The following is a 25,473-nucleotide window of genomic DNA, read 5'->3' on the forward strand; positions in this document are numbered from 1 at the left end:
CTTCCTCACTTTTGCTTTCATTTCCTTCTTCATGTTCTAATAGAGGTCCTTTACTGCCTTGGTTAAGTTAATTTCTAAGTATTTTTATTTTATTTTTTTTTGAGACTATGGCAAAAGAAGTTGCTTTCCTGAGCTCAGCCTCACTCTTTTCATTGTTGACATACAGGAAAGCCATTGACTAAAGGTGTTAGTTCACATGACAGCTTCAGAGTTGCTCAAGCAGAGCAGTGATGGTCTTTCCTGGACAGCCAGGGCAGCAAGCACTGTAGGCAGGGCCCTTGTGTGGGAGGGCAGTGGGCCTGATTCTACGGCTTCAGCCTTGCCGTGGTGGGCCTGAAGGCCAGCTTCTTTGTGCATTTGGGGTGGTCAGCTGACTCGAAACGTACAGACACTAGGTGCCAGGAGCCTGGCACCTAATATTATGACAACCAAAATTGTCCCCAGAATTTGCTAAAAGCCCTCCTGGGGATTGAAAACACAAGTGCACATACAAGGAGCACAGCAATGGAGACACAAAGGGTTAACACATGCAGCAGTGGTACTCACTAGATATTATGTTGAAAATGAACTATATACCTTTCGGGTAGAGACAGGAGGAAAAAACTGCAGGAGAGTAAGAGAAGGGGTGACACTGACCAAAAAGAAATGTATTCTGGAGCCGGGAGTTTGGCCTAGTGGTAGAGTGCTTGCCTTAGCATGCACGAAGGCCAGGTTTGATTCCTTGGTGCCACATACATAGAAAAAAAAAAGCCAGAGTGGTGAGTCGTGCTGAGGCTCAAGTGGTAGAGCTCTAGCCTTGAGAAAGCCCAAGGACAGTGCTCAGACCCTGAGCTCAAGCCCAGGACTGGCAAAAAAAAAAAAAAACAACAAAATGTATTCTTTACCTGACTTATATAACTGTAATTCCTCTGTACATCACTTTCATAATAACAATAAAATATTTTTAAGGAAGCACATACATATTCAGTAGAAAAATTTTAGAAAGCATAGCTATATAAAAGTGGAGGTGGAATTTTCCATGTATCTGCAATCATATTTACTACAATATCTTATACTTTGTGTCCTTCCTTCCTTCTTTCCTTCCTTCTTTCCTTCCTTCCTTCCTTCCTTCCTTCCTTCCTTCCTTCCTTCCTTCCTTCCTTCCTTCCTTCCTTCCTTCCGTCTCTCTCTTTCTGTCTCTGTCTCTCTGTGTGTGTCGCTCTCTGTCTGTCTGTCTCTGTCTGCCTGCCTCCCTCTCCCTCTCTCTCTCTCTGTCTCTTTGTCTCTCTCTGTCTCTCTGTCTCTGTCTCTCTGTCTCTCCCTCCTTCTCTTCCCCCCCCCTTCCTTTTCTCTTTTTGATTTGGTTCCCGTCCTAGGGCTTGAACTCAGGGTCTGAGCACTGACCCTCTACTCTTTTGCTCAAGGCTAACACTCTCCCACTTGAGCCAAAACTCCATTTCCAGCTTCTTGGTGGTTAAATGGAGTTGAACTCAAGCTGGCTTCAAACCATGATCCTTAGATCTCAGCTTCTTGAGTCAGATTACAGATGTGGGCTGCCGGTACACAGCTCTTTGTTTTCTGCCTAAATGTAATATAAAGTAATCACCTTCACCTAGAATTCAGTGTTAGGTTTTGTGCATACCTTGCCATTGGCATCCCTTCTGATCTGCTCAGATGTTGTGAGTAGAAATCCATTTCCTAGCCTTGTACAATTGACAGGCTAGCAAAGTGCACTTTGAGGGCACATTGGACAGAGCTCTGTTATAGTTTATGGAACAGCCAGCCCAACCTCATTCTCTTTTTTGCTCAGGCTGGCTTTAAACCTGAATCCTCAAATCTCAGCCTTCTCAGTAGAATTTCCATCCTGCAGTCCTGTCTACTCAGAAGAGGAGCTGAGTGGGCCATTGAAAGGGCAGCAGTGTAATGGAGGAAACCAGGACCCCTCTCTCAACATTGCCTCTGATACATAATAATGTTAATGCTAATAAAACCTATTAGTAAAGGACAAGGATATAAACTTTCAGTAGCTTCTGCTTATAAATGGATCTGCTTGTTTTCCTAAAACTTTTTAGAGATCATATGTTTCTGGAGACCATAATGTCTGGAATGGATCAACATATGGTCTTTTTTGTGTGTGTGGATATATTGGTGCATGGCGCCAAAATTAGCTACTAGATTTTCTCTCCCTCTCCTATCCCCTCCTCTCCACTCCTCTCCTCTTTCCAAGTCTCTTCCCTGTCTTTCCTCCCCTTTTCTTCTTCCCTCCATTTCCCACCTCTTCCTCCTCTTCTCTCTTTCCCCTCTATCTCCAAGCACACACACACACACACACACACACACACACACACACACACACACACACACACACACACGAGTCCATGTGTTTCTTGAGACCATGTCTGGGATGAATCAGCAGGTATGGTGTTTAGGGAATATCTGTACACTTCTCTCCCACTCCTTTCCTCCCCATCTCCCTGCTTTCTCATGTCTGAAGGAGGCTGGGCGGCAACAGCTTTGATGTAAGTATTAAAGATAACATTCATAGTTGACTAGTGCACTACTAGTGTTTAGAAGTTGAGGATATTTGTAGATGATGCCTATTTTATCCTTCTAGGAAGGCTTCCTTATGATCCCTCATATAGACTGAGGTCTAGGTGTTCAGGCAGAAGCCCCCTTGCTTCAAGTCTGGAAATGAGGGTTTTACTGAGGAGGTCTCTGCTTCTTACCAGGGTGGATGGTGAAGCACACTCAGGCCTTGAGACAAACCCTGAGTCCTTTTTTATTAATGTTTAGGTGTCTTTGGTGATGGTTCAGCACTTCGATGTGCAGATTAGTGCCCATGGAAAAGCTTCACGTGCAGCTGAGTTAAGCAGAACTGGATGAGAGCTGAGTACTGGTGGCTCACACCTATAAATCTAGCTACACAGGAGGCTGAGATATGAGGATCATGCTTCAAAGTGAGCCTAGGCAGGAAAGTCCATGAGACTATTACCTCCAATTAACCAGCAAAAAGTTGGAAGTAGAGCTGTGGCTCAAGTGGTAGAGTGCTAGCCTTGAGCATAAAAGCTAAAGGACAGAACTCAGTCCCTGAATTCAAGCTCCAGGATCAGCCCATAATACAAAAGAAAACAAAACAAAAAACAGCATTGAGTAGATACCTCTTAAACCCCTGTGGAACAGTTACTGACACCATGTGTGGCTCAGTTCAGCTCATCAGGGCTGCATTTGAAGTATTCCTATATGACCTATTTTAGCAACCTCCAAAACTCATATCCCTGTACCTGCTGTATCCTGCAGGGAAAGACTTTGTGAGGACATTGCGATCTCTCAGTGCCTTAGAGAGTCTGGGATAGTGGGAGCTGTCTGGCTTAAAACTGCCCTGGCTAGCAGAAACCTGAAAAATGAGTTAGATGCCATTTTATAAGGAAAGCAACCCAGACAGCTGAGAGGCTAGCTGTCTAGTTGAGTGTACACGGTTCAATCCCACTTGTGCAAAAAGAAGATTATTTATTTATGGATTTATTTTCAAACACTATGATTGAATGTGTACTACAACCCACATTTACAATATGGAAGTTTTCAAAATCCTAGTACCAAGGTGAGATATACAGGAAGGCGTAGATGCTAATGAGTTGTAATGTAGCTCAATTTTCACCATGAACTTATTACTCCTTTGAAAGTGAAAGCATCTTATAACTTGCAATCCCACCACCCTTTGCTTGACTTCTTTCCCTTTCTGGTCTTGCACTCTCAGCAATTTCTCCCAGGAACATTTTCTTAAGCAGTCTCTTGCTTATGTTCCCTCACCTCAAACTGTCCTCCTGGGCTGTTAGCCTTGTGAGCAGGTGCAGGAGCTCCTTTTGCAGAAGACAGTAAGAGTGCGTGCACAGATTTGAGGGCCTGAAAGGCTTGAGATGGAGAACAGAGACTCTCATAAGAGGCTTGTTGCTCTTATAAGAACAAAGAGAATTCTACATTTATCTTTCTCCCTTCTTTGTTCCCCCCCCCCTCTCTCTCTCGGCCAGCTCTAGGCCTGAACTCAGGGTCTAAGCACTGTCCTTGGGCTTTCTCAAGGTTAGAGCTCTACCACTTGGGCCACAGCACCACTTCTGGCTTTTTTCTATGTATGTGGTACTGGGGAATCGAACCTGGGTATTTGTGTATGCCAGGCAAGCACTCTACCACTAGGCCAAACTCCCAGCTCCTGTTCTCTCTTCTTACTCTTGCTCTTTCCAAGGTAGTTTTATCCTCTGAGTGTAACACAATGCTATCAGCACCCTGGACAGAGTCCTCTCCAGAAAGTACTGCAGAGATTAGGCTCCTGGTTCCCTCAGTACTTCCTTCCACTCATACTGCTTGGAACTTTAGGCTTCCTATGCATCACATCCTATCACACAGCCCCCCACTCCTCAGCTGGTTCCCAGGAACCCCATATTCTGGCACTGCACCCCACCTTTCCTTGAGGCACTCATTATTCGTACCCCATCTTCATCCACAAACCCGACATGCTGTCCAATTCAACTCTTCCTCACTCTACAACTTGGTTCATAATTGGCTCAGTAGAGTCATAGCTACCCACTCCCCAGGTGACTTCCTCCCAGCATCCCCTTGCTCATCAAGCAGTTTGCCAAGGTCTCCATAGCAGCATAGCTGCACCAGGGCTACCTTCTGTCCATCTCCTTGAGCAGCTTCCTGTGATGCTTCATGGCTCCTCAGCCCCAGGTCTTCATGTTTCCATTTTCCTCTGTTCAGACACATCTCATAGCTCTGGTGACTTCTGCTCACAGCTGTGATGGTTTGGAATTGGGTGACGTTGAGCAGCATGGTGACATCTACTTCCTGCCCTCCTTTAGGATGTGTCTACTCATGGCAACTGTGATATTTGTGACTCTGCAAGTGCACCTCAGTTTTTTCTCAACCATTTTCCATCTCAAAGCTGAATGGATCCATGGATCCTTGATTCTAAGCCTGCCAGTGATCTGCGGCTTCTATCAGAGGACTAGAAGACATTGATAAATTTGGCAGCTGATAGGGAGCTAGGGAATTTATGAGGTGTCAGACAACAGCCATTAAACCCCGTGGACCAGAATAATCAGAGTCTGACATAGAGGAACTGAGCTTGTGCTACTGCAGCAGACACATTTTGTCTGGTACACAGAAGATTACTAAAATGAGTTTTGACAAAGAGAGGTGTATAACTCAATGTTAGAACACTTGCCTCGCATGCACAGAACCATGTATTCAAACCCCATGACTGTAAGAAAGAACAAAAGAGGGAAAGTTTATTTATGAGATGGCTGTTATGGCCCATGTAGGTAATTCCAGCTCCCCAGGAGGCTGAGATCTGTGGATTGTGGTTTGAAACCAGTGTAGGCAGGAAAACCTGTGAAATTCTCACCTCCATTTAACTAGCAAAAAGCCATATTTTGTAGAGTGCCAGCCTTGAGTAGAAAAGCTAAGGAACAGTTCCCAGACTTAGAAGTTCAAGCCTCAGTAACAGCACACACACATAAATACACACCCACACTCACACATGCACACACCTATACACAAATCCCAACAGCCTTTACTCTTGCTTATACTTCTGCTGTTTTTCTTCTGAGGAGAGTCACTCTTAATCATCCTACCACCTCTCCACAGTCTCTCATACTTCCTTGTCTCCTAACAGTCTTCAATAGAGCAAAAAGAACAGCCCAGGCTCTTTGTTCCAGCCCCAGTGCTGGTACAAAAAAATGAACAAAAGAATGAGCTGTGGGGCAGAAGAACAGATTAGCTGAGGACAGAGACTGCCCACCCCTTTGATCAGGATGGAGGGAGGGGTTGTGCAAAGCAGCTTGTGGGAACAGGCTTCCTGTTGGAGAGGGCTATGGGCTGGTGGTACACAGAATAAGCTGGCTTCTTCTGGCCAGTCATTGATTGTTTTCTGCCAGCAGCCTGCTAGAAGCATCACTGCAATCAATAGCTGTGGAAGAGGGTCACGTGGCTGGCTTATCCGAGTGCACAGAGTGGCTAAAGGCTTGATGTATCTTCCATTTTGTTGAGGATATGACTCAACTGTCTCTATGTTCACCAATGTGGAAAAATCTATGCCCCTACAAAATACTAGCAAATGTAACTCTGGATGCAGTATATGGACTGTGTGCCTACAGTTGAGAATTTGTTTTTCTCACAACCTCAGGGTCTGGTTCTCCAGAGACCACCAAGACTGGCCTGGATGCAGGACAGGACTTTAGTCTTTGCATTCCTACAGAGGCCCACAAACCTGGAACTGCACAAGAGAGTCTCAGACAGGTGCCATCTCAGCGTGGGCAGCCACAGGGCTTTCTGTTTCCCTCCTTGTTCCCAGCAGTCTGGCTGGGCTCAAGGATATTACCTCTACAGGCTTGTAGATTTAATGCACATTTTTGTCTTGATTTTAAGTTTTAGGCTTTAATTTATCATGTCCCCATGTAGTTTAGATCTAGCTTCTGAATATGTTGTGTTTAAATTATGATTATTATGCTGTTGATGGTAACACTATTTTCTTTTATGGGTTTTATATCATCTTTCAAATCAAAGGTAATTAACAGTAAAATTTTACCACTTATTTTTTGTTAGTATTATTATGGTTTCATCACACATCAATTCAATTTGTAACCCATCTAAGAGTTTATTTGCATTTAAGGCCTGAGATGAGAGCTCAACTGAGTTTTTCTTCTGGACGGTTATTCACCACCTCAACACTATTTGAGTAAATCTCTATAGATGTGGTTGTTCCATGTGTCATGTAGGCTGTTGCTGTGTATATGTGTGTGTATTTGATCTCAACATGCTGTTGAATTTATTTATTTGTACATTGTTTCTCCTTCCTCCTATAAACCAAGGGCAGAAATTGCCCTGCTATTCTACCGTTCTAGCTTTGATTGCTTCACTCTATAAAAGTATGTGTAGGTATGCTTTGGGAGACAGAACAAGCATCCAGGAGACAATGAGCAGAAAGACAATATCCCATGTGAAATTGTCCATGCCAGAGAAAAAGCTGTTAGTTATGGAGGTGCTGGATTCAGTAAGGAGTATATTTGCCTAAATTGGAAAATGGTGTGCTATTGAGGATCAGATTAGCACTTGTGGCAGAACTGGCTATAGTTATTTTCAGATGAATGGGGAAGTTACCAAATGTTCCATTTTCATATTAGTGGAGCTCTGAGGTAAGGAGTTTTGGCTTGCTGAACTGGGGTTTGTACAGAACAAAATATAAGAAGCCATCTCTATGATTATAAACAGGGCAAAATTGGTACCTGAGATTCAAACTGGGATTAAATGAAATTACACAAAGCTAAATAATAATTGTTAGATGAACAAATTGTAGCAGAAGCAATGGCTAGAATGTACTCAACTTAAACAGCAAGGAAGGAAATTGAGAATAGTTACATATCAAATTAGGCTTTGGAGTTAAAGTAACTAATTTCAGGCATCTAAATACTGCCTGATTTTTAATAGTTGTGTCACTCCTGTTTCAAACAGAAATAGACCCCATCAGCTGGGTTGAAATAAGGACTTCTGCACGTGTATTGTCATGTGAGCATTAGGCATGAATCTGTGCCATTTATGAAGGCAGAACCTTTTTTTTTTTCCTGAAGCACAGCTTGATGTGAAAAACCTCTGGAGATTCTACAGGCTATAACAGGGGATCCTTGAGATTTTTCTTGAATGTTTGAGCTTTGAGAATGTCTGGAGCTTCTTACATGCACAGGCTTTAAGGACAAAGATTGAATGTCTGAATGTGCCTTGAGACTTGTGTGCCTTTTATGGAAGGTTGCTGGACAGAGTAGCCCATGCCAGTAGCCATTGCTTATTGCACTTCTTGGGACCATGTCTGACCACTAGATACTTGGTCTTGCAAGACTGTCATAATATTCTTGTTTCTGCTGCACTTCTTGTCCGTGAGTTTATTCTTCAAGCTTTGGACCTTGACAAAATGTTCAATTAAAACAAATATGTCATTGATCACAGGAGACTATTAATGTACAATTACAATCATTTAAAAAAAGAGCAGAATATGTTCAGTGAAATGTTTAAAATGCCTGTGTGTTGTTAGTTTTACTTGGAGAACAGATAGGCTTATTCCTCTTTTCCTTCCTTCTTTCTTTCTTTCTTTCTTTCTTTCTTTCTTTCTTTCTTTCTTTCTTTCTTTCTTTCTTTCTTTCTTTCTTTCTGATGTAATCAGGCAGTTGTTTTCCTGGATGTTCAAGTAAAACCTCTGGGTTTCATAGTTCTAACTGGCATGTGATAAAATGACTCTGTTTCCCTTCCTTCTAAGGGAAGCCATCAGCCGTGTGTGTGAAGCAGTGCCTGGTGCCAAGGGAGCATTCAAGAAGAGGAAGGTACTGCCATGGGCACCATGTGTCTCTGTTGCCATGTCTCACTGCTTGACATCTTCATCCACACTGATCCACTATCTCTTCCCATGGCCTGCCTCTTGTCATTTCTAAACTCAGCTAACTCTCCACCCCCTGTGGTTGAGGCCAGTGAACTGTCATGGCTGACCAAAAGTGATCACTGTGGTCAAGTGGTTTAATCTAAAGACAATGGCAATAACAAACACTTGGCCAAATGTTCCTTTAAGGATTTAATGCACATGAATTTATGTAATCATAGCAACTTATTGTGGTAAGTCTTCCAGTGGTGTGCTGGTCAGTATTGTACCACCAGTCTTGGGGATGAGGGTTTAATATTTGCTAACTTCTGTGGTGTCAGTACTTCTGTGGGGTTGACTTCAGCCTGGTATTCCTGGAAATAGTTGATCTAGGATACACAATAGCAATCAATATACAGAATTTCCACTGCACAGGAGCATATGGGTACAGTAGATATGAAAAGTGCAGGTGGTAAATGTGTGTGTGTATGTGTTGATACAGATTCTTGAACTCAGCACCTCATGCACTCACTTGGCTTTTTCAATAATAGATGGCACACTACCATTTAAGCCATATCTCTACTTCTTTTTTTGCTGGTTGATTGGAAATAAGTCTCCTGGATTTGTCTGCTTGTGCTGGCTTCAAACTTTGATTCTTAGATCTTGGCCTGTTGAGTAGTTTTTATAGAGGTGATGTACAGAGGTGTTCCAGTTACATTAGTTAGAGAAAGAATACATTTCTTTGTGGACAATGCCATTTCTTCTCTCACTGTCTCCCAGTTTCCCTCCCATTCCCTACCCACAAGTCATATAGTTGATTTTCAGCATAGTGTTCAGTGAATACCATTGCTGCATTTTTTCATCCTTTGTCCTTCCATTCCTATGCCTCCCCTTCCATTCCCAAGGACATATAAGGGAGCAAACAGAACGAAAACAGCAGAAAAGAAAAAAAATCTTGTTTCCATTTCCTGGATTTCATTTCAATAAATATTATGTTGTATGATCAGTTGCACATGGGCAATGTGCCATTCTGTTCCTTTCCTAAGAGACTGAAAAAAGTAATATATTGAATTGTGAATTTACACCAATCATTTTTAATGAAAATCATTCAAAAACCGTCCATGCCATTCCTAAAAGAGCTAATGAGATCTCACTAGCTGAAACTAGCCAACTCTACTACATCAGTAGAAATCCCACTTATAGATGATAAAAACGCAGACATGGAGGTGAAAAATCTTATTGCAAATAGGAGGTGGAGCTGAGATCAAGTTCAATTGCACCTTGAATCAAAAGTTAAAATAGAAGAAAACAAAATATTTGAATTAAGAGGACACACACACTCAAAACCCTTCTTTAGTGACACATGTAGTAAATAGATAACTCTGTTTTTAGGATTGTGAGTTTTCTCTGCCTAGAAAGAATTGCAGGGAAGAATATCTTAATGACCCTGAATCTGCCCCTGAACTTGATTCCAATTCATTTGGGGCAACTAAATTCCCTGCTATCCCCAGAACTACTTCTCTGTCATCAGAGCTGGAGCCTGGGAATCCATACGCTTGCAGGGTACCTGAGTTTCTGTCAGAGAACTTTGACAGCTCAGGTATGTTAGCTTAGGTTTTGGCTGATACCCCAGAGATCCTGGGGATGAAGCTCTGGAACTAGGGAAGTGTCTGAAAACAGTGGTAGGGGATCTCATCTCTCAGAGCCAGGGGCTGCTGATGAAACTTGGTGTATGCTTATGGTTCTCAGTAGGTAGAAGTGGAGCTCATGACCATTGCCAAGAGTTTACCTTAGATGTACCTGTCCCAAATCTCACGGGGGAGGAGAAGAGGGGAAGGACATCTCTATTTTTAAAGAGCTCTTTTAGGAATGTTGACCTAAAAAAAGAATTGCCACAGAGACCAAAGGAAGAAACATTGATCTGATTCCTCTGTGAAGTGAAGGCTGTGCTTTGAGTCCATGGAATCAGGGCAAGCTTGAATAGTATATAAGTACAAGAGAGATGTTTTGTAATAGAGGTTTTCCATAAGAAGATGCTTTTAGAGGCATTTTATTGGCTGTGTAAAAAACCCTAAACCGCAAAACCCATTCTGATTGGTTTGTTGCTTAGGGTAAACCCATCTGGGAACTACAAAAGGTCAATGGTTCAGTGACATAAGTGGTTTTGTCTTGTGGTCTGCCTTTTAGTAGATGGAGTGCATTCTTTACAATCCCTCAACTCCACATTAGAAACCTTAGTTTTAGTTACTTTATTTTCTCACCCAGGAGATTAAAAAAAGTACATGCCTGCTTAGAAATTAATTAGCATCCTGTGAGTTGATCCCAAAGGACAGAGAGACAAGTGTTGCAGTCACCCTCTGTGACTGCTCATTAGTCTCATGTCTGTTCTGACAGATCATCTGATTCTTGGCATGCTGAAACCAGGTATCTAAGTATGAAATGCTGTGTGTTTGTGACTTGCTGCCATTTTGCCAGGCCCATAGGGACCCCATGAGGCACAAGTATATGGCAAGAGGCAGCCAGGAAGACTGACACCTCCGACTGTCCACAAGAGCCCTCATCTCAGTATTTGCACAGGGCATCTTGGACCACTTACATATTGTGGATTCTGCATATTAGCACTGACTCCCATCTGTCCTGTTCATCCATTTCATCCTTGTCCTCCTGTGTCTAAGGGAGTAGGAACAATCAGTGAGAGTTTGGGGGTGTGCTGACATCTGTGCTTCCACCCTTCAAGTCTGAGAACAACATAGTGTGGCCTTCTGTAAATAAATAAGAAGCTGAAATGATGTGACATTGTTTGGTTTCACAGCCTCCAAGCAAAATGCTCTCTAGCATCCTAGGGAAGAGCAATCTCCAGTTTGCAGGAATGAGCATCTCTCTGACCATCTCCACCGCTAGCCTGAACCTGAGGACTCCGGACTCCAAACAGGTGTGGTTGCTCAGGGCTTTCCAGTCTGTGGTGCCCCAAAGAGGGATGTGCGTTCATGGACTTCCTGCATGTATTCCTGAGTCCATGGGGACCAAAGGGGTAGGACGGTAGCCTTGAGTTGAAGAGCTCAGGGACAGTGCCCAGGCCCAGAGTTCAAGTGCCACGACTGACCAAAAACAAAACAAAACAAAAGGTTAATTCCAGTTGGGATATTGGTAGATACCACTTCTCACTCTATTCTTTTGTCTTTCAGACACCCCCTCCAACAGACAATCCATTATTGCGGGTTAATTTTTATGTAAAGCAAGCTGGACAGTCTCAGCCTTTCTTTGAGCTGTTTCTAGTGGCACTCATGCTGTTGGTGAATGCTGGCCTTTCCTGGCACTCTTTTGAACTCATATCCTATATGGCTAGTAGATCATTTTGGGGGGCCTGCAAGCAAAATGACCCCTTCTTCATTCTCTACTTCTGTGAAAAAACAGGGGTAGTTTGGCTGGTGCTAGGATGAGTGATCCTACTCTAGCAGTGCTGAGACCCAGGAAACTCAGAAAATGCCATCATGAAAGGGTGTATTCTGAAGCAGGCTGGGTCTTCTTTTGTTTCTTTTGGGTCCCAACTATAGTAATTGGAGACTCATCTGATGGGAGACTCATCTGATGAGAAATTCCCTTCTCTATCCAGAGAAAGTAGACAGGCAGAACTCTCTGCAAATTCTGAATAGAAGGATCAAGATAAAATTCTGAACAGTGTGCTGGTAGCTCACATCTACAATCCTCGCCACTCAGGAGGCAAGATCTGAGGATCAGGGTTCAAAGCCGGCCCAGGCAGGAAAGTTCATGAGACTCTAACTGCCAAAAAAAAAAAAAGGCTGAAAGTGGAGGTATAACTCAAGTTGTAGAGCACTAGCATTAAGCAAGAAAGCTCAGGGACAAGACCTAGGCATTGTTCAAGCCCTAGGACTGGCACAAAAAAAAAAAAGAAAAGAAAGTAGAGCAGAAGCACATACTTATAGGAAAATTGGTTGGCTCTAATTTTCTCATTTCGTTTTCAATTTCTGTTACTAGAAGAGGTTAGATACAGACATCCACGTACTGTCCTGTGTTGACCTTGTGTTGACTTCCATTTTTTTCCGACAACATCATGGCTTCCAGTTTCATTTCCCTTTTTTTTTTCCTTTTTTTTTTTTGCTCAAGGCTAGCACTCTACCACTTGAGCCGTAGCATCACTGGGACCTTTTCTGTTTACATGGTGCTGAGGAATTGAATCCAGGACTTCAGGCATCCTAGCCAAGCACTCCACCACGAATCCACATTTCCAGCCCTTTCAGATTCATTTCTAAGCTCTAGTTTGTTTTTGTTTTAGTTGTGGTTAAAACCACAAGTTACATAAGCAAAATTTTATATACACAAAGATTAATTGTGCAAAAGTTAAAAACATCAGAAGTCCTAGCTTTTCTTTATTTGAGGATGGCTAGTTCTCATTTTTCTTTCAAGAGCTGTCTACTGCTGGCTTAAAGGCAAGATTCTAGGGCAAGCAACTATTATTAGTTCAAGTGAACTTAGGCTTGGGCTCAAGCTATCACTCCAGCCACACCGTTTTATACTCAGGAATATATTCAAGTTTTTCTAGGTCCTGAAGTTTTTACAAATGCCACTCCCCAAATTAAGAATTTTAAAATACTTTGGGAAGCAGAGACCAGGGTATTATTCATAGATAGCCCAGGCACAGAAAAAAAGTTTACTAGACTCCATCTCAACCAATGGCTAGGTGTGTGTGATAATGCATGATTGTCAAAACTGCTACCAGGGAAAGCACCAGGAAGAGGATCACAGTGCAAGCTGGCTGAGAATCAAAGCAAGACTCTTCCCTGAAAATCAGCAATCCCAAAAGAGAATGGAAGCATGACTCAAGTGGGAGAACACCTGTCTAGTAAAGTTCAATCCCCAGTAGTGTCAAACAAAGAAGCAACCCTTCTCAGTGTGTGTTTAACAATGCATGAGGCCCTAGACTCAATTTCCAGCACCTCGAAATGGGGGAAAAATTATCATGTAGTTTGGTTGTGTTTTACATGCAGTTTTACAGGAGCATAATTTAAAAAAAATCTCTGGGATATGATGATTGTAAATCGTATTAAGAAGGTAAATGAGCTTTTCAAATCCCCAGCTGTTTGCCCAAGGGCAAGAGCTTGAGAGAGCTGACCAGAAATAAACCTGGTTGCACTGGGATGGAGCCAGATCTTCTTCCATTCCTAGAAATTCAATGTCATTCCATTGTCTTTATCAAGATAAAAATAGCATGGAAGATCTAGACAGCTTTCAAAATTTAGGGCAGCTTCTAATTTATGCAGTGTCTGCTGAGTTTCACTTAGGCAACAGTTCATAAAGCAAATGGGAATTTCCCATTTTAAAATTAACTTGGAATATCATCTCTGGTTTTTTTTTTGCCAGTTCTGAGACTTGAACTCAGGGCCTGAGCACTGTCTTTGGGCTTTCTCAAGGCTAGCACTCTACCACTTGAGCCACAACACTACTTCTGGCTTTGTCTGTGTATGTGATACTGAGGAATAAAACCCAAGGTTTTGTCATGCTTGGCAAGTACTCTACCACTAGGCTATACTCCCCGCCCCCCTTCTCTGGGTTTTTAAGTTGACACATTTTAACTGTGCTTTGGGACACCCACTTTGGATCCTGGGTACTGATTTTCTGATGTAAGGGAACATGCTACAAATGGGATAAAATGTGTGTGTGGGGGGGAATAGCAGCCTAGCTGTGGGGTCTTAGCAGAGGCCCTGGTGTGCTTTTGGAAATAGAAAGTTGCAGTGTTTGATTGTGTGAGGGACCTTTCTTTCTTTCTTTCTTTCTTTCTTTCTTTCTTTCTTTCTTTCTTTCTTTCTTCTCTTTCTTTCTTTTTTTCCAGTCCTGGGCTTGAGTTCAGGGTTTGAGCACTGTCCTTGGACTTTCTCAAGGCTAGAGCTCTACCACTTGAGCCTCAGCACCACTTCTGGCTTTTTTCTATGTATGTGGTACTGAGGAATCGAACCCAGGTCTTTGTGCATGCTAGGCAAGCACTTTTCCACTATGCCAAACTCCTGGCCCCAGTAGTGACATTTCTTAAAGAGACACACTTGTTAAAATTCTGGCGTTGAGTTGGAGACTTGCGAAGATCTGTCTTCTTTTAGTTTTTCTTCTTATTAGTTTTATTATTACGTGTGTGTGTGTGTGTGTGTGTGTGTGTGTGTGTGTGTGTGTGTGTGTGTGTGTGTGTGTGTGTGTGCCAGAACTTGGGCTTGGACTCATAGCTAGGCAGCTATCCTTGAGTTTTTTTCCTCATGGCTAACACTTCACCATTTGAGCCACAGCTCCATTCATGGCTTTTGGGAGGTGTATTGGAGATAAAATCTCATGGACTTTTCTACTCCAACTGGCTTCCAATCACAGTCCTCAGATCTCAGCCTCCTGGGTAGTTAGGATTATAGGTGGGAGCCGGCAGCGTTTGGTGTAGCTTGTCTTCTTACTTTGAGCAAGCTACTTGGTTTCTCCGACTATAAGCTCCTCATCTGTAAAGGGATTCTCAGCTCCTGCTTGGCTTGCTAACCAACTAGATAGCAGCAGGACTCAAGCTGAGTATATTTAGAACAGGGGATCGATCTGATGTCTTTGCTTTTGCACAGGGACCACTTTTCAAGAAATGCTGTCAATTTCTATGGCTTGCCAGCAAGTAATTGGTTTTACAAGACCTGGGGAGGGTACTAATAACATCATGTCTCTTTTTGTTTGGGCCTGGCAGATCATAGCGAACCATCACATGCAGTCCATTTCCTTTGCCTCTGGAGGAGACCCGGTAAGTGATTTATTTCTCTTGCTCTTGTTATAAATTCCTGAGAAGGGATTCTTGTACCTAAAGCATGTCCCATAAGTCCATATGACATAAAAGAAAGTTATTCTATTTCTCCTTCTTGGTTTCAGAAATCTCCCCCACACCCAACTTTCTCTCTCTCTCTCATTTTTTTCATGCCAGTACTGGGGCTGAACTCCGGTCCTGTGTACTGTCTCTAAACTTTTTTGCTCAAGGTTGATGCTCTAACACTTGAGCTTTGCTACCACTTCTGACTTTTTGCTGGTTAACTACAAATAAGAGTTTCATGGATTTTTCTGTCCTGGCTAGCTTTGAACTGCCATCCTCAGTTCTTTGGATCCTGATCTTAGGCTCCTAACCTGACCTCAGGCTAGGATTACAGGTATGAGTCACCAGTGTCTTGATATCAGAAGCTCTTGGGGAGAGGTTAGAGCACTAACCTATGATTAGTGCTTATTAATCATTTCCATCTCGTTGGCAAACACTTCGGAAATTCTGGAAGCATTTTCTTTCTTAAGAGGTGACAAATAGGCCCAAGTTTTCAGAGCTGCCTGAATCTTCTCACATATGCACTCTGTATTGGCCCTATTTCTGTGTGCATGTGTGTGTGTGTGTGTGTGTGTGTGTGTGTGTGTGATCAAAGACTTTCCTGCTATCACTGGAGATGTCTTTTTCCTGGGAATCCTTTTCCTGGGAAATCTTTCTCTTGCCACCTGAGGCTCTTGCTGTAGGCCATTACATTTTCAGCATGCTTATTTCTGACAAATATCCCAAACCCTAATGCCCCATTACAAATGTATACCATTTATTACTTTGCCCTTTAGTATACCCAGTAGGAAAATGGCAGCTAACTATACAGGTAAGATAGGCTGGAAACTACTATCATGTCTGCGATTAGTGCATTCACTGTGTAACTGGAAATTTCAAGGTCATTGTGTTGAATCCTAAAATCTGCAAGTGTACCAAGAGCTGATCAACAGTAGCTCGTACCTGTCCTCTTAGCTACTCAGCTAGAGGCTGAGATCCAGAAGATCAAAGTTCAAAGCCAGACCAACAGGAATCTTCAAGACTTACCCACTTGACTAGCAAAAGCTGGATTGGACGCATGGTTCTAGTAGTAGAGTACTGGCCCTGAAGGAATAAGCCAAATGAAGAGTATGGATTTCAAGCCTGGATAGTGAAACCAAATAAACAAACAACGACAAGAAGTATACTGGGAAAGGAATAAGACTGACATTGGTTCAGCCATATCCTCACTGACCATCTGAGAGCTGTAAGTCATATCTCATTACTGGCCTTCCTTTCCCAACTGTGAGCCAAAGTAAAGATTCCTAAACTTAAAAAAAAAGTCCATATATTGGGCCAGGAGTTTGGCCTAGTGGTAGAGTGCTTGCCTAGCATGCATGAAGACCCGGGTTTGATTCCTTGGCACCACATACATAGAAAAAAGCCAGAAATGGTGCTGAGGCTCAAGTGGTAGAGCTCTAACCTTGAGAAAGTCCAAGGACAGTCCTTAGGCCCTGAGCTCAAGCCCAGAACTGGCAAAAAAAAGTCTATATATATAAATGCTGATGCAAATTAATTTTGTTACCTGAAGATGTACAAAAACATAGACTCCTTATGCCATACTTTTTTTTAAAAGAACTCTCTAAGCCCCAACCAAAGGTGAAAGTTAAATAAAAAGATTGACTGAGAGATAACATGTTGCCCTTAATGTATTATGTTATCTCTCATCTCTTTTGCTGTCCCTTGGTTATCTCATATTGTTACAGTATTTTACTTTGTTATCTGATATATTGTATATATGCTTATTTGGTTATTTGAAATTGGATAGGGAAGGGGGGAAAACAAGATGAGGGGTGGGGGTGAGGGGGAGGGAAATAGGGACCAAGACATATGAAAGGGTATCAATGTATGGGAATTAATGCACCTTCTATCTGGCGAATATAATGTAACCCTTCTATTAATTACAATAAAAATATATGAAAAAAGAGAAGTAATGCACTCACTACCTGATGAATGTAACTGTAACCTCTGTATAAATCATCTCAACAATAAAAAGTTCTTTTGGAAAAAGAAATATGACTCCAAAGTAGCCATCATCACGTAAGCAATCTTTCTTTATTACTGTTAGTGTAAAGATGATGTGCAGTGGAGTTACATTTGCATAAGACAGCTAATAATCACATTTCTTTTTGAACCATGTCACCTCTTCCCTTGTTTCCTCCCAATTTTTCTCTCCCACCCCTTCTCCCACACAAGGTGTATAATTCATTTTCAACGTAGTGTCTGGTGAGTGTCACTGCTGCACTGATTCACACTTTCTCCCCCCGCTTTCTGTGCTCTCCTTTACCCTCCTCAAGATAGATAAACTTACAGGCAGCATGTTTGCGTTGAGTGTCTCTGTATTGCTGTCGGCACTTGGATGATTCCATTCTTTTGCTACTTCCTTCTCCTAATTCAAAAGCTTTGGTTGTGCTTCATTGTGTGTAAATGTAACAACAATTTGAATCAAGTGGAGCTCAGGTGACTACTCAGTGTGGTCTAATTCTTTAAAAACTGGGCATCCATATTGTCAGAAACCCAACTGCAAACCTTGACATTGAACCTATATACAGAGTTCAACGACACATAGCCTGTCTAAATAATCCTGTTTATTTTTGCATTCATCTAGTCCTTCCTTCCTTCTTTCCTTCTTTCCTTCTTCCCTTCCTTCCTTCCTTCCTTCCTTCCTTCCTTCCTTCCTTCCTTCCTTCCTTCCTTCCTTCTTTCCTTCCTTCCTTCCATCCCTCCCTTCTTTCTTTTCTCCCTCCTTTCCTGTTTTTTCTCCTTCCCTCCTCCTTTCCTTTTTCCTTTCCCTCCCTTCCTCCCTTTCTCCTTCCTTCCCTTTTTTCTTTCTGTGTTTCTTTCTCACTTTCCCTCTTTCTTACTTACTTCTTTTTTTGCTTGAGATTGATACTCTACACTTGAGCCACACCTCCATGTTAGGATTTTTATTGGTTAATCGGAGATAATAATCTTAGACTTTCCTGGGTGGCTTTGAACTGCAGTCTTCAAATCTCAGCCTCCTGAGTGTCTAGGATTGGAGGTATGAACTACCAGTGTCCAGATGGTCACATTCATTTCTTAAGCTTATAGAGAGCAGGATGCAAAACTGGAAAACAGATTTTGATGACAATTCAAATGTTGGAAAACAAATGTAAGTGTTGTAGTTTCTAGCTTGATAAATACAGGTTTTCCAAATACTTGTAGCGTTTCCCTCGAGGACTCTTGAGCTCTGATATACACAAATTCAGAAAGAAGTCTATGAGCTACAGTCTGTGTATTTTGGTCAATAGCTTGAAACCCTCAGTTCCTTGTGCAGTGAATAGAGGTCAGTTCAATATCTTCTTCCTTCCCTGAGCACTAGTGAGCACGAAGAAGGAAGTACAGGTAGAATGGTCCTGGGAAACTGGTCTTTGTCGACACAACTGCAAGAAGAGTTCTCTTTCTCTTACCCATGATCGTGAGATTCAGAAACTTGACAGAAGGTCCATACAGCACCTATCACCCATCAGAACCCAATAAGGACTCCACACAAGCCAATACCCACTCCCCCAATCCTGTTTTTGTAGCATCGTCCATAGTGTTGTTGGGAGATGGAGAACTGTCCCTGTCCCCTTTGCTCCTTGACCAAGCCACCAGAAGAGTCACCATAGAAACCCATTTGAGCACTGGCACGTATATCCATGTGGAAGTGCTTCAGAACTGAGGGGTTTGGGAATTAACTGCTCTCAGAGTTTTGGTTTTTTTTTGGGGGGGAGGGTGTTGTACTTATCTCTGTTTCCAAGAATTCAGAGTATGATTAGCTACTTGATTATTTGTTGAGAAACTAGTAGGCAAAAAGGCTTCCTTGGCATACCTTTCTGGCTTCGCTTTCTTCTATGCATTAACATCCCTGAATTGTACACACATTAATTTACACACATTAATTGTACAAAACAATCGATTGCATTGTAGCAAACTCATGCATGTATATAACACACTTAGATCATATCTACTCTGCTCATATACCCACTCTTATTCCTCTCCCTTCTTCCCCAGATCCTTTTCTCTACTCTTTATTCTATTTTTTAGTTTCCACATATGGGAAGCCACTTTTTTTAAAGATGAAAGGAAAGTTTATTAGAAGAGAAATATGACAGTGAATGAAAGCACGCAGCATACACATGCCATGGAAAGGCCACAGTTAAGCCTGTTCCACCATCTTAATTCCACAGCCATCTTCTTCCTTGCAGAGCTTGGCTTTGGGTTACAAAGAGAGGACTAAAGTCTTGCTGATGGGTGGATCTTCTTTCTCTTTTCTGTAAGGGTATGACGCATAACATGATATTGGTGTACCAAGTTTGTCCTATTTTGCTTACTCTGATCTCTAGCCTCATCCATTTTCTTACAAATCACATGATTTCTTTTTTATTTATGGCTAAATATTTCTCTACTGTGAATACAGACCATATTTTCTGTACCCTTTTATCAAGTGACAGACACCTACGCTGATTCCCTATGGTGGCTGTTGGAAATAGTGCCACTATAAATATCTTAATAGGTTCAAGTATTTATTTTCTTTTATCCGCAAAAAAAGGAAAAGAAAAGAAGAATTGTGTGTGTGTGTGTGTGTGTGTGTGAGAGAGAGAGAGAGAGAGAGAGAGAGAGAGAGAGAGAGAGAGAGAGAGAGAGTGTGAGTGTGTGTGTGTGTGTTGACTTTCCTGCCTGTGCTGGCTTTGAACCATGATTCTCAGATCTCAATCTCCTGAGTAGCTGTGAATACAAGTGTGAGCTCTGGAGTCTGGTCACAGCCCTGATTCTTTAGTGGTGTGATGGATCGGTCCTTACTGGCTTGGGGTCTAGACACTATTCCTGTGGAGTTATCTCTTGGTGTGATGAATGATCTGTCATCTTTTTCTTAATAGGACACAACAGACTACGTTGCCTATGTAGCGAAGGACCCTGTGAATCGCAGAGGTAAGCGAAGCTTGGCTCATACGATCTCTCATTGATAAACAACCAGGCTTCATTAGCCCCGACTAGCAGGTGTTCCTCATTATCTGAGCTCCTGTCACCAAATGAGCCTGTTTCACATAATATTACCAAGGAGAATTGAGGTTTTTCAAGGGCAGCATACCACCTGGTTCAGTTAGAAGATTTGAGACACAGATACACACACACACACACACACACACACACACACACACACACACACACACACACACACCCCACAGCACATCACACACATACACACAACCAAACCAAACAAGAACCTATCGTTTCTGCCAACAATAGCTCTAAGAAGCACCTATCTTCCATCACCACTGGCAGAGGCCCCAGGGAGGAAGACACAGGTACATTTGCTGGGACAAAGGAAGAGCAAAGCTTCTCTCCCTTCTCCGCTTTCTGCAAGGAGCTCTCGATTGACAGGCTAGCAGTTCTCATATATGTCTCTGATAGTCTTATGTCGTCCTTTCTCCCCCAGCTTGCCATATTCTGGAATGCTGTGATGGGTTAGCTCAAGATGTCATTGGCTCCATCGGACAAGCCTTTGAGCTGCGCTTTAAGCAATACTTGCAGTGTCCTTCCAAGATTCCGGCTCTCCAGGACCGGTGAGTAATGCCATTCTCTCATCTGCAAAAACTTCTGGGTGTTCTATGATCTTTCCTTTCAAGGCTGTCTCGCAGACTGTAGGAAAACTACCCAGCTCATCACAGAGCTTCCTGGACTGTCAGACACTTGGTCGGTGCTAGGCTATAGCACTGCAAACAGACAGATGGAGACCAGAGTATGGATGATGCTTTCAGACATTTTCTTGAAACTATAGTAATGGTAGTCAAGGTTACCAAAGGGGGGGGAGGGAAAGCAACTTCACTGTGCAATTTTGATCATTCTGTTCCTTCTGAAATCATGTGATTATTTTTCCATTTGTCAGTTCTAGGTGCGCCATTGTCCCTGTCACACTGAGCTAAAGTCCTATTACAAGAGAAGCTTCCACTCAGCTGCCAGTGCCATGGCTTCAGGGCCTCTGTGTCAGAACACCTTTGAGACTTTTGTGTCTGCTGTGTGGCCCTGAGCTACTTCCTTAAGCTCTCTGAGTCTTGGTAGCTTTGACGGTAAAGCCAGCGTAACACTGGGTGACAGAAAAGAAGTAGTGAATTGTCAGGAGCAGTTATGGGCTACCTAGTTTGTTACAATAGTCAGAGCCTGTTATTACATTTGCATAGTTACGAGAATATTCCATGTAGCATAAATCACTAAAGAACTCTGGTTCTACTGGATGGTTGCTGCCTCATGCCTTAAATCCTAGCTACTCAGAAGGCTAAGATCTGGGAACTAAAGTTTAAAGCCAGTCTGGATAGATAAATCTAAGAAACTCTCATCTCCAATTAGACAGCAAAAACAGCCAGAAGTGGAGAAATGGCTCAAGTAGTAGCATGCCAGCCTTGAGTGAAAAAAGTGATGTGAGAGCAAGAGGCCCTGAGTTCAATGCCTAGTACTACTGGCACAACATAAGTAAACACACTAATAAATTAAACTAAAAATCAAAAGTACTGTGAGTCATTTGATGTTCTTTCTGTGACCTTGTATGTGTTCTGTCCTTGATGAAGCTCTTCATGAAAATCTGCTATAATGGTGTGTTCACTGAAAATACATTTTATTTCTCCTTGTTTTACTTTGTACTCTCTTCCAACTGATAAAGTGACACTCTGTAAAATAATCCTGAAGCCATTTTTTTTGGTCTTTGATTTGAAATTTATTTGTCAGGTGTGAGCATTATCACTTTCAAAATTTAAAATAAGCTTTTATTTGAGATAATTAAAATGCAATTCTTGCCCAGAGGCAAGTATGTAAATAATAAAACAACATTTGATTGAATTAATTAGTGAATTCAATATGCATATTTATAGCTATAAAGAATACTAAACTATAAATGAGACACAGTTATTTATAACACATGTTGCAAACTACTAGCTTTACTATACAAAGAGTGTTTTTGAGTTAGCACTGTTTAAGATTCAAGAAACAAAATCCAAAGGCATAATAGTAAGTTCATGACCTAAGAAATACAAATGTTTAATAAATGTGGAAGTTCTTAGGTGAGTTTAGGAACTGAAGTTTAAAAAATAGAGTAGATGAACATCATTTTTATCTTTTTTGGTAGCGTACTTGAAAATTTTAGTTAAAATGTCAATTACACACACACACACACACACACACACACACACACACACACACACACAACATGTATCTAATACCCTTTTATTGGTTTAGAAAAAGAGACGCTTCAATAAAATATGCAGATATAGCTAATTGAAAAATCTATATAATTTAGCCACTAAATGTTATTTAATAAAATGTAGATATGTTTACCATATATTGTATGCCAATTGTCTACGTCAATGTTTTCCTGCAATAGTTTGTTTCCTATGAATGTACTGGGCAAATGGAGGTTCTCTTTTAAGCCCAGCCAGTTGGTCTTCTCGTTATCTACTACTATAGTACCTTATGCCATTCTGAGATACTTGCTCTAAGATTCACAGAGCTAGCACTCCACTGACATCTAAACATCTACTTGTCATCGATGTTACTACAAAAAAGGCAGCCATTAAAATTCTCGGTGAAACTTTTCTCAATTAGAAATCAGAAAATAGCAAGTTTTATTGGTACTATGTATAACAAGCATATTTTTACAACAGTAAAAATTATAGGGATATACAAACATTGATACCTACATAAAAGTTCAACCCAAAGTAATTTTGAGTTTCCAGAACTAAACAGGAAATAAAATACAGTTGTTGAATTTAGCAGTAAACAAGCTTTATACTCTCATGACAAAAAACACATACTGAAAATTGGAATGCTTAAGCTGACTTCTGACTCAATCTGTAAGAGGCACAACTCATTTTATAACTCATTTTATATATTCTAGAACAGACATAATCATACCAATTTCTCTACCAATGATAAAATTTAGAAAATAGGAACTTCCTAAAGAAATTATCTCTGTGTATAAGCCTATGAAATGCAGATAATATTGGATAGCCTAAAATGCTATGTACTGGTAGATGATATAGTAATTTAAATTTAAAAAAGATTTTCTATACTATCATATTATATGCCTTTTATTATTAACTTTAATGAGTAAAAGTTTGATTTAATTTTTCTTGTAGAAATTCAGTTAGTATAGTACTATGCTATTGATATAAACATTATATAATGCATTACATGTATAACATTATATATAATATATATGCAATGTATAATGAATATGTATGTACACATATACATATATTGTAATATTTTCCAAAACATCTAAATATGGAGTTCAGAGGAAATTTTTGAAAGCAGTGTTTTAATATTCTAAAAACAATAAATGCAACATTAAGTCTAACATTTTGACTATATACATTACTATTAAAATATGTTTTCTGAGCCATACAATTCAATAGAAGTAACATGTTAACCACTGATCACATCATTTTCACATTGAAAATATTTAAATTAAATGTTTCTAGGAAGTGTCATAGCTTTGTGAGGATTAGGTAATATAAAAAAATTATATCTTCATGTACATAATTTGTAACCAGATTAAGATGTGTCAAGAGTTATATCCTTACCTGAAAACATTTTACTTCATAGTGATAATTTCACAGTATTTGTAGTATAAAGTTTACAGTATATGGCTCCTTCAATCCAATAACAAATTCATATTGTGAATAGTCAGGGAAAACTAGCCCTTGGACATGAAATAATAAGACTTAGATTATAATATAAAAATAATTTGTGAGTTCAAAGCATTTAATGTTGTTAGTTTTCCACTTACTGCATGTGTTAATCCACTATTTTTTTTCCACTTACTGCATGTGTTAATCCACTATTTTTTTTTGTACTTACTATATGTGTTAATCCACTATTATTGGGGCTTCTTTAATTTCCTTTGTCCTTTCCTTCTTTCTAGAAATAGACTCTTAGTTTCTTTTCTTTATCCCTTGGACTGTTTCCTTTATCCCATTGGTTTTGAGGCACCCGAGAAGGGCCCACCTCTCCCAGTTGACAGACAGCTCAGCCAGCTGGGACAGTTTAGGAAAGCTGTCTATGACAGTTCGGAAACTAAACATAGCCAAGATGAAGATGGTCCTGGTTTGACAGTCAACAACTTCCTCACCTATGTAAGATAGAGATGTGGCAATTGAAAGAGTTCATTTAGCTACATGGATTCCTAAGACACATCTAAAAAAATTTAGTAAAGTGGCCAAAAGCAAGTTCAGAAGTTACATTTTGAAAAATCCTTAACAGTTGTTATATGTTGTTATGGTTTCATTCAGGTATAAAGGGAAGATGGAAACATAAACTAATGTTACATATCACCTTCAGGGTGATATTTAGCCAAGGAGGCAGTGGGGTGGAGGGATGGTTGAGTTTAAAATGTATTTGTATTTCTCCCTTAATATTTTATAATGAGAAATGTTCCAGTAGACATGAAGAATTTTGCAGTGAGCATTTATATATCCATATCTAGACTCTACCAGTCACATTTGATTATGAATATCACCTATGTGTCTATGCATCACCTTTGTATCACATACACCTAGCGATTGAGCCTTGGTAAAACTTTTCAAAGGAAATACGACAAATTTTCCTTGCTTCCTTCCTTCTTCCGTCCCTCCTTTCCTTTCTGTTTTCCATCTCCCTCACTTTGTTTCCCTCTCTTACTTTTTCCTTTCTTCCACACTTCTTTCTTTCCCTCCTTACTTTCTTCCTTTTTTAAAAATGATTATAGGCTTTCTTTCTTTAAAGAAAGCCTATGAGCAGAGCAAAATGTTAAATAACATGGCCTTAATCTCAGTGGTGGACACTCAGGTGTCTTTCAAATTCATTATGACCGTCTTCTGTATTCTTGAAACATTGCATTAAAGTCAAATAAATACTATTTAAAATTATGGACAAAAATTAGACATGGGTTAATTTACTCAGCTTTTCTGGCCATCGATTTGCATTATAAACTCCTGCATAAAACAGCTCGATACTTGATAGGGCCAAAGGGAAATAGAAACTAATCCACCGAGAACAACTTCAACTCTGAACTTCAAGTGTTATTGGCATACAGTTTCTAAGACAGACCTGCACTGGCTGCCCTGCCTGCAACTCTCTGCCTCACCTTTCCACCTCACTGAGTCTAGCAGTGGTGGGTCCTGTCCACCTTGCAGACTGTGGGAGCAGCAGGTGGTGAGTGAGGGCATTCCTGGGGCTGCCTCCACCTTCTCTTCACCTCCAGTCTGCCAGC

At 41.0% G+C, this 25,473-nt stretch overlaps 1 protein-coding gene across 1 annotated transcript in view; it reads left to right on the forward strand.

Annotated features, from left to right (window-relative positions):
* The window catches only part of Shc3 (SHC adaptor protein 3), a 108,821-nt gene that overhangs the window by 47,179 nt on the left and 36,169 nt on the right, over positions 1 to 25,473 (forward strand). Inside the window, exons 4-8 of the mRNA XM_090329772.1 lie at positions 8,279 to 8,342; positions 11,187 to 11,306; positions 15,093 to 15,146; positions 20,111 to 20,162; positions 20,671 to 20,797. Of these exons, the coding sequence (XP_090185898.1) occupies positions 8,279 to 8,342; positions 11,187 to 11,306; positions 15,093 to 15,146; positions 20,111 to 20,162; positions 20,671 to 20,797 (417 nt within the window). The remainder of the gene's footprint in view (positions 1 to 8,278; positions 8,343 to 11,186; positions 11,307 to 15,092; positions 15,147 to 20,110; positions 20,163 to 20,670; positions 20,798 to 25,473) is intronic.

This window comes from Megascapheus bottae, chromosome 3, assembly GCF_031878675.1.
Source record: "Megascapheus bottae isolate mThoBot1 chromosome 3, mThoBot2.hap1, whole genome shotgun sequence".
Classification (NCBI taxonomy): Eukaryota; Metazoa; Chordata; class Mammalia; order Rodentia; family Geomyidae; genus Megascapheus; species Megascapheus bottae.